At 50.2% G+C, this 13,133-nt stretch overlaps 1 protein-coding gene across 2 annotated transcripts; it reads right to left on the bottom strand.

Moving 5' to 3' along the window:
* Positions 1-7,575: 7,575 nt before the first annotated feature.
* Positions 7,576-9,834, bottom strand: HAND1 (heart and neural crest derivatives expressed 1). Of its 2 annotated transcripts, none has more exons than XM_025292364.2 (2): positions 9,257-9,834; positions 7,576-7,710 (listed from the first exon to the last, which is right to left on the bottom strand). In XM_025292364.2, the coding sequence occupies exons 1-2, from the start codon at positions 9,806-9,808 to the stop codon at positions 7,606-7,608; spliced, it is 657 nt and encodes a 218-aa protein (XP_025148149.1). In that variant the 5' UTR covers positions 9,809-9,834; the 3' UTR covers positions 7,576-7,605. The 2 variants fall into 2 exon arrangements, with proteins under 2 accessions (XP_025148149.1, XP_025148148.1); XM_025292363.2 differs by having other exon boundaries at positions 7,587-7,707.
* Between the last annotated feature and the right edge of the window lie 3,299 nt (positions 9,835-13,133).

Raw genomic sequence — 13,133 nt, 5'->3', positions numbered from 1 at the left:
TTCCAGGCAAGAATTCTGGAGTGGGTTGCCACTGCTAAGGGGAATTTGACTGATGCTCCACACTGAACTTGCCACCAGGTGGCGCCTTCCCCTTAGTCAGTGGCAACCCCAGGCCACCGGGGAAGGCTCAGGGCTATTTTCTGTGCCCTTCATAAGCTGCTGTGTTTGGTAAACGCCTTGATTCATATCAAAGCAAAAATCTGGGCAGTCTGAGCAAAAAGGGACTTAGTTCTCTGGTCCTAACCCTTCATTTTACAGATGATACCAAGGTCCAGTGGGAGCAAGGAAGTGCCCAAGTTCACACAGCAGGCTGAACTCTTCACTGCTGGGTGTATTGCTTTTTCCACCATGCTAACTGTTCTCACTCTCCCCTGAACACCTCCCACACGTAACCTGAGACTGCCAGAATCCTACCCTGAGCCAGAGCTGGCTCAGCTTCCCTGCCATTCCCTGCTGTTTCCTCACCAGGCCCTGAAGCCCAATCCCAGCTGCTACAATAGCAGCAGGAACAATAGCTCAGGTTTACCACTTCCTACTCTGGGCCAGCTTGAGAGCTTCCCATTGGTTATTTAATCATTACTGGATCTTGGCAATGTCGCTGCAAGCTATTCTGCTTTCCTTTTTACAGAAGTCTCAGAGAGGTTAAGAAACCTGTACAGTGCCACACAGCTCATCTAACCAGTTCATCTGGCTGTGAGTACAGGCCCTCGGGCCAATCCCAACCTCCCTGTTGATACCTGCCTGGTCTCTCATGCTGTATTCTCTGTTTCAAAACACTATCAAAGACCTTTCCCCCTCCTTTGCCTGACAAGAGTTCAGTGGGGTGAGGAAAGGTATTGTTAGCCCATCTTAGAGATTAGAGGACTGGGGCCCTAGCGGATGATTGTCCGAAGTCACCTGACTCGTGGGAGACTTGGATATGGAACAAGTTTCCACCACCAGCAGGACATTCTAGAGGACTCTCCACATCTCATAGCCCAACCTACACCCCTGCAGCTGTCCCTGAAAATCATGGAACTCAGTGGCCAAAACTGCAGGTTTGGGAGACAGCCGGTACTGGGTCTGCCTGCCCTGTATAAGTCATGTGACCATAAACTACCCTCTGTTGTTGTTGGGACAAGTAAGTAAGTCCATGTAAGTTGAGCACTGCTGTTGGGTACACAGGAAGTGCTTAGTAAATGGTGGCTACTTATTGATATGATTAACTAAAGCTCTGTATTTAATACTCCTGCTACATGATCTATTAGGTCTGCGCTGTCCAAATGGTAGACACTAGCCATGTTTGCTGGCTTTTGAACGCTTAAAACTTTGTCCAAACTGAGATGTGCTTTAACCTGTGTAAAACACACCCCACTTTCAATCAGTATGGAAAGAATATGTAAAATATCTCAATAATAATTTTATGTTAGCTACATGTTGATATTATATTCTAGGCATATTGAGTTAAATACATATATCAAATTTAATATTAAATATTGCATTGGCCAAAAAGTTCTTATGGAAAAACCAGAACAAACTTTTTTGGCCATCCCAATATATTATATATATTTAATATATATATTTTAATTCAATAATAAATTCACCTGTTTCCCTTTATTTTTTAATGTGGCTACTAGAAAAATTGTAATTGCATACATGGCTCCCTTTGGTGACTTGCATAAGAGAAATATACTACTATATTCTTACATTAAGAGCACTATGCCACTTAGTGCTGCCTTAGACAGTTTCAGAAACTCAGCTGCCTCAGCGTGCCTGCCCCTTGGTTTGTTTAATGATGCGGGATATAAGGGCTTTGAACCAGAACTCTATTCACTAGCTATGTGCCTGTGGGCAGGTTGCTGCAACCTCTGTGCCAATCTTTCCAAAACAAGCAAACCAAAATAAATCCTCAATGCCTCACAAGGCTATTGCAAGGATTAAATAAAATAATAAAAATAGCTCTGCCATGGACACAACACTAAGTGCTCTGCACACTTTATCTCATTTGAACCTCACAAGCCCCAGGAAGTTGGGACATTTTGTATATGAGGAAACTGAGGCTCAGAAGTGTTCAGTAACTTGCACAGTCTCATGGCCACTGTTGGATTCTATGCCCCGCCCTGGAAAGAGTGGGGTTAAGTAGACAAGGGGGAAAGAAGAGTACAACTTCCCAGGTAATCTTAGGCAAGTCTGTCCTCTCTGCAGGCCTCAGTTTCCCCTTCTATAAAATGACAGAAATGTTTGGATGGTGTATAAGGATCCTTGAGGTCCCAGTGTGATGGGGTGCTTGAACGTTTCAGGAAACATAAGATCTCTGGACGGCTTCGAAAGTCCGATGCCTTCCGTTGTCCATTCTGTGGGGATAAATGTGCATTTCTGTTTGTTTTAATAACATTTGTAGGAGCTTTATATAGTGTCTATGTCTGCTTACATTAGACGCTGTGTATTATAGTTAAGAGTCTTTCACTATTTCCCATATAAACCTTGTTTTTTATGGGTTTGGGAGAGCTCAGCTGTAAAAACTCCCTTGGTTGAAAAAAAAAATTTTTTTTCAAACAAATTAGGTTTAAATCAGGAGGCTGATTTCAGACACTTTAGAGCCTGTGTATTTTTTCTTAGCAGTCACTTTTCATTTAAAAAATGAGACTGGCTGATTTTTTAGTTTCATTTCTTTTATGAAGATTTAGGACTTCCCTATTGGCTCAAACAGTAAAGCATCTGCCTACAATGTGAGAGACCAGGGTTCAATCCCTGGGTCGGGAAGATCTCCTGGAAAAGGAAATGGCAACCCACTCTAGTATTCTTGCTTGGAAGATCCCATAGACGGAGGAGCCTGGTAGACTACAGTCCATGGGGTCACAAAGAGTCGGACATGACTGAGCAATTTCACTTCACTTCACTTAAGCTGGTTGCTTGAAGAGAAAGATCCAGAGCCTTTTCCAGTAGAGACCTGGGCCTGCTGACTGCCAGCTAATGCCAGTTGTCTTTGACTGCTGTGTGACCCCGAGCTGGCCTTGTCGCTCTCAGAGTCTTCCTTTCTCCTTCCACCCAGGGGAGCATAATTCCTGCCCTTCTCCCTTCTCCCTTCTAGTAAGGACAAAGATGTCCTTACTAGACATTTTTGTCTAGTAGAAATGAAATAGAAATGAAAAGTACCGAGGAAAGGTGAATGTACTATACAAACATCAAAGGCTGGAGCAAAGAATAACATGGTGTTTTTCACCAGCAGAATGTAGATTCCTAGAATCAGTGTTACAGTTAGGAAAGAAGCTAGAGGTCAAGGAGCCCACCCCTTCATCATTTTATAGATGGGATCCATTCTGAGTTGGAACAGAGGAGGAGGATTCCAGGGGAAAACTAGAGTTAGAATCTAGATCCCTTTACAAACCCCCTTCTTTCTTTCTCATTTTGGAGACCAAAGAAGATTAGACCAAGAAAGGCTGTATTTGTTTGTACACACACACACACACACTCACACACCCCCTGGAGATGCTCCAGGATGTGGGGGAAACCCAAGTCCCCGGAGGCAGCCAGACCTGCCCTTTGATCCAAGCCCAGCCTGCCTTTTACCATCTATGTGACCTTGAACAAAGTTCTTCACCTCTCTAAGCCTCACCTGCCTGAGTATTAACCTCATACAAACTCTTAAGGCTTGAATGAAATAATACATGCTAAGGGCTTAAATAATGTCCTTAATAAAATTTAACAACTTTTTTTTTTTTCAATAAAAAGACTACATTTACTGTGTGGAAGGAATAATGAGCCCTTCAAGACAGATATTTACTATTGTATGTTAATTAGTGATGATTATTAGGATTCTCACTTGTTATTTATACCCACAGTGCCAAGCACAAGGTGGATGCTCAATTAATGCACGTTGAATAAACAGTGTACTGAAAGTACACTGGCCACGGGAGAAATCAGAAGGAAATTTCAGCTTAACTTTTTATTGCAAAAATAATACTTATTCATTGTATAAAAATACATATATACATATGGCTAAACAGGAGAAAAAGTCAAAATTATCCTTATTCCTACAATTCAGAGGTAGAGGTATAAATGTTTTGGTGTACAGTTTTCCACATTTTCTCCATGAATGATATTTATGTATTTATTTTTATGTAAAGCAGGTCGCTACTGACAGTCTTCAGTAAACTGAGGTTTTATTTTCCCTCAGTTATATCAGGAACAATCTCCGTATCAATTATATTTTTTTCTTAGGGGCTGAGTAGTAACCCACTGATGGATTTATTTAACCAGTTGTGTAATTATAACAAATTTGGAGATCCCTTTAGATCTTTAGAAAATCTTTAGATCCCTACTAAAGCTTTCATTCTTTAGTAGACTAGTTCTGTGCTTAAAGCTTTATAACATCAGTATTTTCTTACAGCAAACTCCTGGAATTTACTTTGAAGTTAGTGATTATACTCCACTCCCCGTTAAAAAAAAAAAAAGTGATGTCCTTAATTCAAATTAATAATGATACCATCTGTCACAGCCAGGTGGAGGTAGGTTTCCCAGAAAAGGCGTTGAACCCTGGGAGAGAATGAGAAAGTAAAAGGCAGGCTCCAAAGCTACTCCATGGAGATGGAGGTAATGACGGAGGAGAGGGTTGAGAGCCCGGTGCAGGAAGAAGGTCTGGACCCCTGGTGAAGAAGGTCTAGAGCCGTCGGCGAAAACTGGTTCCTGAAACCCGGAGCAACTCTGCTCTGCCCAGGGACCTCTGCTTTTACAGCTGGGAATGAAGACTGGAAATGTGGCTCGAGCGTTCTAGCGATGGAGTTAAGTCCTGGGGAAACTGAGACACTGGCTGGCACCGTGTCTCAGCTCCCGGGTGCCAGGTCTGAAATCAGGACCAGACGTGGCTGGGACGGAATGTGAGGTTCCCAGCTGTCTTTTCCAAGAGGGTTTGCGCCCGGCGGGATGGGGTTTTCAGAGCAGGCTGCCGCTGTCGGTACCCCTCGGTACCCCGCTCTCCTTTCACTGGCCGGGGCTTCAAGAAAGCAGGACCGGGTTCGCATTCTTCCCGTGCCTGGGATACTTCATGGTGCTAAAAATAGTCGCGGGCGGCTGCTCTGTGTATAGCGAGCGGATGGTCGGTAAACTCAACTGGAGTCCTGGGTTCAAATCCAGAAAACGTCTCCTCCGTGCCGGGGCACCTCCAGTGGCTTGCTCCCCGAGTCCCAGTTTCCCTGTGCATGCCTGGATTTCTAAGGCGCTTCACAGCTCTCGGAAAGAAAATGAAAAAAAGAAAGCTCGATTTTTCTTTCCTGCTCCTCCCCGAGGGGCCTTGGGGCCTCAGGCCGGGTACCAGGGCCGCACAGCTCATTACCGCGAGGTGTTGCCCTAGTTAAATCGCCGGCCCGTTTGATCTGGCGGCGGGTGGCGAGAGGGAATAAAGAAAAAAGTAGGGGAGTCAGAGTAAAGAGAAGCTCACACCTCCGCCGCCGTTTCCTCGCGCCCATAAAACACCTTTTATTAACTCCTTCGCGTCCGGAAAGGCCCCCGTGGCCGCTCAGCCCTGCCACGGGTGTTTACAGCTCAAACTAATGGGGCCCCATATTCACCCCGATGCGGGTACGAGGCGCCTGGGACACGCCTGGTCCCGGCGCTGCCCGAGTCTCCTTTCTAGGCCCCAAGCTCCGGCCTCCAGCTCCGGATGTGGAGCGGGAAAGCGCGGAGAGACCCGCGCACGGGCGTCCTGGCGCCTGGCTCGCAGAGCGCGTCGGAGACCTGCCCGCACTGCAGAGTATGTGTTCCCTCCGGCGATCTTGAGATACAAAAGCGCTTAGTATAGAGCCTCGCACACAGTTGGCACAAACCAAACTGCTTGTCTGTACACTATTATTCAGGGACAGAAACGCCAGCATTTGCCCGCCCCAGTTCATCCCAGCACGCATCCAAGCCTTGACAAGCTCAGCCACTTTTATTTTCACCCTCACACCTAGCCATGGATGCACACGTGAAGGCTCAAAAACCGCTGCTGTCCTCCAAGGACCCGAAGTGTGCGAATTAGCCACCACGCCCCTCACCCCATCTTTTGCACACATCCATATATTTGCACAAATACTTGTTGAGTACTTTGTTGCTCGGGAGAAATGGCTCACTTTGACCATGAGCACTCACAAACTTCCTTCCCTCACGTCTAAGATCATAGCTGCTCCGTCTTGCCGAGTCCTTACAGTGCGCTGGGTCTGTGTTCCACAGCCGTTTGTCGGCCCCACCTCAGCCACGGGGCTCCATGTGAGTTCTTGCACCAAGGCACAAACTATTATTGTAGGTTCATAATTTCACATAAGTGAACATATTCCGGAGGGCATTCCCCTCTTCCGAACTACCCTGCCCTTGTGTAGCCTTCCGTTTGTGTGACGGGCCCCCTTCCCACTTGCTCCAGACCGCCGACGGCAGACACCGATGTGCAATACCCATCCACAGACAGGCCCAAATGCTGGCCCACAGAAATCCTAGCCTGTCGTCTCTGGGTCTAATTCATTTCCAGGTTTCCCTTCTTTAGGTTCATTATAGCTATCATGTCTCCCCATCATCTTCTAAGGAGAACTTTGCTTTTTATACCAGGAGTAAATTCTTTATCTGCCCCCTGCCCTTGATTTAATTTTGCAGTTTGTTTCGACATTTATCAAAAAAAAAAAAAAAAGAAGAAGAAGAAGAAGAAGTAGGAACAGGAGTTTCTCCAACTAGCAGAAACGATGGAGTGGACCGGGGATAGCCAATATATCACACAGGCTTCTGCTGATTTCAAAAAATGTTTTATTAGTCAAGAGCATAGATACTGCTTTGGCAAAAGGAGGGGATGGTGAGTGGTCATATAGATTTGAGGTAGAAAAAGGGTGGGGATGGGGGGAATTAACAAACACCTGAGCAGAGCAGGCATGGTAGGTAGTTTAAATACATAAAAACTTTTCAACATAGGGAAAAGTTTTTATTTACAAAGGAAGGAAGGAAGGAGGGAAAGGAAGAAAAGAAAGAATGGAAGAAGGAAGGAAAGAGCCGTTTTCCTTGAACTAAGTAGGAAGTGCAGTGACAAAAAATACAATAAAAACATCACTGTTTGAGGAAAAACAGCAAAGGCAGCCCTTTCATCTTCCTGGTTTGGTTCTCTTTCCCTGGCAGAAAACTATTGATTCCTCTTATTGCATTTTAATTAGGGAGGAGAGAACGCGCGCGCGGACGCGCGGAGGGTTTTGACGCGAAGCCGAGAGGGGCGCGAGAATGAAAGGCAGATAGTGTAATGGGGAAGGCGTTAGGGGTCCTGATTTCGCCCCAGAAGGGTTGGAAGGTTACGTCTTAGCGTGCTTGGGTCCCGCAGTCCTTCCTTCTCAATCGTGCAGCCAAGAGCCGCCCTCTCGGTTGCCGTACGGGTGGGGATAGTTTTATATATATATATATTTCTCTTTCTCTTCATGTATTAAAAACAATTTCAAATGACATTGCACGTGCGATTGAAGTGTGTAGTTGCAGCCGGCGACCTGCCAGCACGCAGCGGAGGCTAGGCGGGATGCTCCCATAAGACCCTGGCATCCAGAGCCGGGCACTGGCCTCCGCCTTCTTTCCTCCCGGGGCTCTGCGTCGGGCAGCTGTGGCGGGATCCTCGGCGCAGGCCTCGGCTCACTGGTTTAACTCCAGCGCCCAGACTTGCTGCGGCCAGCCTGTGCGCCCTTTAATCCTCTTCTCGCCTGGGCCCAGGGCAGGAGGAAAGCCTTCGTGCTGCTGCTGCCAGAGGATACACACAAGAAAGGGGGCGAGAGAGACAAGTTTAAATGTTTCTGCTCCGCTCACCCAGGCGTAGAATAAAAGTAGGGGTGGGGTGAAAGGTGTTGGGAGCAGTAACTGGGAGCCTTTAAATAAGTGACGAATTTTTGTTTGCAAAATAGGCAAACAGGCTCATAAATTTGCCTTTATACGCCGAGTTCCCGGGAGACCCGGATAGGCTGGGCAGCTTCTGGGGGGTTGGTAATGAGAATTTTCTGCGGCTGTTGAAACTTGCTCGTAGGTTTGGCTTTATGGCGCCGAAGGGGGACTGCAGGGTTTGCAATGGGAGGAGTGAAAATCAAGTTTCCTCGCTCGCGGACCTGCACCGGCGACACATCCACCGGCTTTTCTCCTTTAGCGCCTGAGCATGGATACCGGGCTGGGTCCCTCCAACAGGCTCTGGGCGCTCAGAAGTCTCCTCGAATGAGGGAGGAAGTCGGTCTGGCCTAGGATCCCCTTTTCCGGCTACTTGAAGAAAGCAGCGATATGCCGGGGGTGGGGATACGCCCAATAACTACTTCCAACCAGGAATCCCGATCCCCAGGCCTGCATCTCTTCCAGCCCAAGGCAGTGGTTTAGAGATTCGCTGACCAAGGTCTTTCCCAGTCTCCCGAAGTGACTTCCCTAGATTAGCACAGCTCCTGCAGGTCAGAGAAAACCCAGGGGGGCTCTCTAGTCAACTACAACGCGTGGTGGTCCCCAGCGCAACAATCTAGAGAAACTAGTTGGGCTCCCCAGGCTGGGAATCACTGTCTTCAGAGGCCCCAGAGCCCTGGGCCACTGAAACCAACCTCCAGAAATTGTCACTCGAGAGAATCCAGAAAGGCCTAGTAGGGACTGGGATCTCCAAAGCCAAAAAGAAGTCATCAAGGTGACTGAGGAACCAGTGGTGGGGAGTGGGGAGCAGGGAAACGTCCTCTGGACAGAGAATAAACTGACTTTTTCTACCGAAGTAAACAACCCCTTGGGTAGGTGGCCTCCACATCCTGTCCAGCTCTGGGCCTCAGTTTCCCTATGTACAATGATGAAAATAGACCAGCCTCTCCAGCAAAGATCTTTTGAAAACAACAGCTGAGTCTATATGCATAAATTCACATTCAGGCAAATGTAAGTAACAAACTCCTGCAGCATTCTTAACCTGGCTTCCAGGAGAACCCAGGGATGAATCAGGACACCTCGAAAATATAAGTGAAATATATGGTGTGTGCATTTTCTCGGGGTCTGAAGCTTCCAACGGATTCTTAAAAGGGACCCTATGATCCTGTCCGAAAAGGATGAGGTTCCGTCTAAATTCAGTCTTACAAACACTATCCGCATTACAAATGAATTCAAACATGAATCGGCCTCCCTCCACGCAAACAATCCCACAGTTCGACCGTCTCAGAACTCCCCACAGCCTCTCAAAATCTCACGCAGGGCAAGGCAGACTCCTTGCACTGCGTATTCGGCCTGCGGGTGCTCACCACGCCCGCGCCCTTGGCTAGAGCACGCAGGCCCCCGGACTTACCAGCTCTCTTTTTCGCTTGCTCTCGCGGCCGCCATCCGCCTTCTTCAGTTCGGCCTTGAAGGCCTCGGGGTCGCCAGCCTGTGCGTCCTTGGCCAACACGTCCATCAGGTAGGCGATGTAGCTGGTGGCCAGGCGCAGAGTCTTGATCTTGGAGAGCTTGGTGTCCGCCGGCACGTTGGGGATGCACTCGCGCAGCTCCGCGAACGCGCTGTTAATGCTCTCTGTGCGTCTCCGCTCCTTCTTGGGTCCTGAGCCTTTCCGCCGGCCCAGGCGGCCGCCGAGCGCCTCCAGCCGCCCGGGGCTCTGGCCGGGCCTGGCGTCTGGACCATAGGAGGCGGCGGCTGCCGCGGCTGCGGGCGGTGGCCCGCCGGCGGGGAAGTCCGGGGCGGCGTCAGCGGGGCTCAGCAGCCAGCTCTGGAAGTAGGGCCGCTCCTGGTGACAGCGCGAGGTAGGGCCGAAGAGGAAGGGCTCGTGGAGCATGGGGTGCGCGGGGTGCGGATGGTGATGGTGGTGATGGTGGTGATGATGTGCGTAGCTGCCCACGAGGTTCATGTTGGAGCGGCCCCTGGCCTGCGCCGCCAGCCCGATTAGCGCCGCCCCATGCGCCTCAGAGACTGCCGGGGCCACCCGTGGGCTCTGGGGCGGCGCTCTCGTAGGCACCGGCTTTGAGAGATTCTGGAGTAAGGTTGAGGATGACACGCGCAGCCCGCCGTCTTCTTGCCTGCTTCGGTCGCAGGCGAGGACGAGGATGCAGAGAGACCAGTTTAACCCTTCTGCGGCCTCCCCTTCAGGGTCTGGCTTATATAAGGCCGGGGCTTTGATGTCAACCTCTCCCCGGAGCCAATGGCAGGGGGGCGGGGAGGAGGAAAGGGGGATGGCCGTCCCCGGTTTTAGGCTCTGCCACTCGACTCTAGCCGCGTGCGGGGACAGGGAGGCGCCCCGTCTCCGCCCCTCCTCCTTTCTCCCCCCCCCCCCCACTTCCGTCTCCAGTTCCCGAGTTGGGGCTTCGTGATTGAGGCACAGGCCTGTCAATGCCCAGGTCGCCGTCTGCCACCCCCTCCCCGTGCCCAAGGAAAGGAATCATGGAGCAAAAGGCCTTTACCTAGATTTTACAGATAGGGAAACTGAGGCGCCGAAAAAAAGAAAGGTTCTCATTTCTAGACCTTCCAGAATCCAAAATAAGAATTCCAGAGGTTCCCAATCCTGAGCTCCATCTGCTCTACTTGGCCTCAGAGCCATAAAATGAGATCGGGATGCTGGAGCAGGATAGGCCCCTAAGGTTCTCCTCTAAGCTGCCTCAGTCCTTAGTCGACGACCCATCTGGCCACACTGCAGCAGGCCCTGCAGCTGGCAGAGCATCCGCCAACTTTGGTCAAGTCTTGTATCTACAGCGCAGGCGGCCACCCACCCGAGTAGAGGTCGGGGACAGGAGATGGAATGAGATGGGTGGCAAGTAGGAAGAGGAGGGTTCCGAGCCCACAGTCATTTACTAGTTTGTTCCGGGCTCCAGAGCTTGAGATCACTCTTCTGGCCTCGGGGCGCCTGATCTGGTCCAAAGACTGGCCGGCTAACCGAGGGGCAGCCTCCTCTCCGCCGAACTCGAACAGAGGGCCCAGAGCGCAGCTACTTGGGGCCGCTGCATGCAGGCCACCGCAGTTTTGGCGTTCGATTCTTGGCGCCAAAGCTCACACTGCAACAGATCAGCGTTTGGCGGTGAATGTACACCGAGGAGACCACCACCTCCACACTCTCCGCGGGGCTCACAGCGTGGGAGAAACTTACTACCCACTGGCGTAGAGACACGGTTCTGGCGCACCTTCCCGATTTTACCTCCTGACTAGGGCCCTTCCGCTCGTCGGGTTCTGTCCCCAGGGGCCTTTCTCTGGGCTGCAACTGGGACTTGGGAATTTCAGGGTGACGGCGCTTGCAGCTGAAGTTCTCTGTCTTACCTCCCTGATGGGGAGCTTCCCAGCTGATGTCCTCATACCTGGGCGCCTCCAGCCTCACCAGCCTTTCCCAGCCAAGCCTCTTCCCTAGGTGGGGTAGAGGGAGTGTACCCTTCTCTCAAAAACAATGTGGAGGGGAAGGCGAGAGAAGAGAAATACATGTCTGCTCTTTTTAGACGTCAGATTTACTTCTTCATCCATTTTTTCAACAAGTATTTGCGTGTACAGTAAATATTTGTATTGACCCCTGCTATGTGCATTGCACACTTAGCAACCCAAAGGTAGAGGGAGAAAGGTCAACTAGCTCATTGCACAGATGGGAAAAGTGAGGCCCGGAAATGAACGATTTTCCTTGGGCTCGGGTAGCCAGTGGATACACCGTATTTTTCTTCTGTACAGACGGAATGGGGACAGTGCAGGGGGGGAAGAGGAAAAAGCTTTGTCCAGACCCGGTTCCACTTGTGGGAGCTCGGCAGGGCTGTGGGCCCTGGAGGTGCGTGGGGGAGGGAGGTCCTTGTTTCCTGCCTGAGGCGGCTGGAAACCCGCCGCTCTCCTGGGCGCCTGGCGCCAGCAGCGCTGGGGTTGGGCCGAGCGCGGAGCCGGAGGCTCGCAGGGAGGGAGCACCCCCGCGCCCAGTTGAGCCGCGGCTCCGCGGAGTCCCGCGCCTCCCCGGCCTGAAGGCGCTCGGGAGTGCGGGTGTGAGGGTAGAGACAGTAATGACTCTGTGAAGGACCTCAGTCGACACACACCCAGCCGTGGTCCTAGTCCAGCACGATCTCTCAGGACCACCGTTACACACGTACATATAGACGCACGCAGCCTCACAAAAAATCACCAGCATAGACCAAAGTCTAGGCATTCCTTGCAGACGCCACAAAATATGCATATTATCTCGGTAACGTATTTACACCCATGCAACGCACAACAGCATTTCAATTTTCGTGCATTCCTAGGATTTTACACGTTATCTCTTCGACACCCACGGGGTGTGCATCTAGCTTCGGATGTGTGACAGCTCTGGGCCACTCCCAACCCTCTATGCAGGCACACTTACAGACACCATTACAGCAGAGACACATCAACTCCACACAAATAGCACAGCTGAAGGGCTTGACATATACTCTTACTGTCACACTTGTGCACAGGCCCAACCAGTTTGTATCCATTTCTTTCTGTATTTTTTATTGTATACAGTATTTATAACACAAACTTCTGAAAACCCCATCACACATTTCATGCATTCTCAGTTCTCACACACACAGGTACACAGTCACAATTACTACTATATATGCACAAGCACTCAGAAAAAGAAGTTTTCACATGTTCATCCATTACACACAGGCAAACAAATTCCAAACACTGAGACCAGTTGACATCCTTTCTGTCATACCCGCACAGTCACAGTCACAAGCCCTGGAGGTGAAGTTGAACAACAGCATGCACATTATCACAGCCCTCCCCCTCACCCCGTGATAGGTAGGTACACACAGTGACCCACACACTCCCAGCTCCAGCACCCACCCTCATGTGTCCTGAGCATTTTCCAAGGTTACATAGGTCACTCAGGGTGATTTGAATACTCTCCAAATATCCAGCCTGGTTAGTGTGGTAGGGAATGCATTATCAGTACTGAATGATGAAGGCCAGTCTCATGAGATGTCTTGAAGGGTCCCCAGATCTCCTGGCAGTCCCCTCTGGATTGTTAAAGAGCAGGGTATGTGTAGTCACCTGGGCCCTAGAAAGCGCTGCTCTCCGCCTAGAGTTAAGAGGTCAAAGTAGTTCTCCAAGCAGAGTGGCTCCGGATCCAGGACCACAGCCCTCGGGGACCACTGGGGCTCAGACTGGGCAGCACCCAGCGGAATGGGTGTCAGGGAGATGGCCGATAGCCCCTAGGCTTCAGACCCACCTTCTGGGAGACCCAAATGGGCTTT

Source organism: Bubalus bubalis, chromosome 9, assembly GCF_019923935.1.
Source record: "Bubalus bubalis isolate 160015118507 breed Murrah chromosome 9, NDDB_SH_1, whole genome shotgun sequence".
NCBI lineage: Eukaryota > Metazoa > Chordata > Mammalia > Artiodactyla > Bovidae > Bubalus > Bubalus bubalis.
Note: the sequence above shows the minus strand (reverse complement) of the source record. Positions and strands in the feature narration are given on the sequence as shown.

Coding starts and splice junctions, on each gene's coding strand:
- HAND1 (XM_025292364.2), bottom strand. CDS start 9,808: ATGAACCTCGTGGGCAGCTACGCACATCATCACCACCATCACCACCAT. Junction 7,711..9,256: donor GCAAGCGAAAAAGAGAGCTG/GTAAGTCCGGGG, acceptor ATCCTCTGGCAG/CAGCAGCACGAAGGCTTTCC.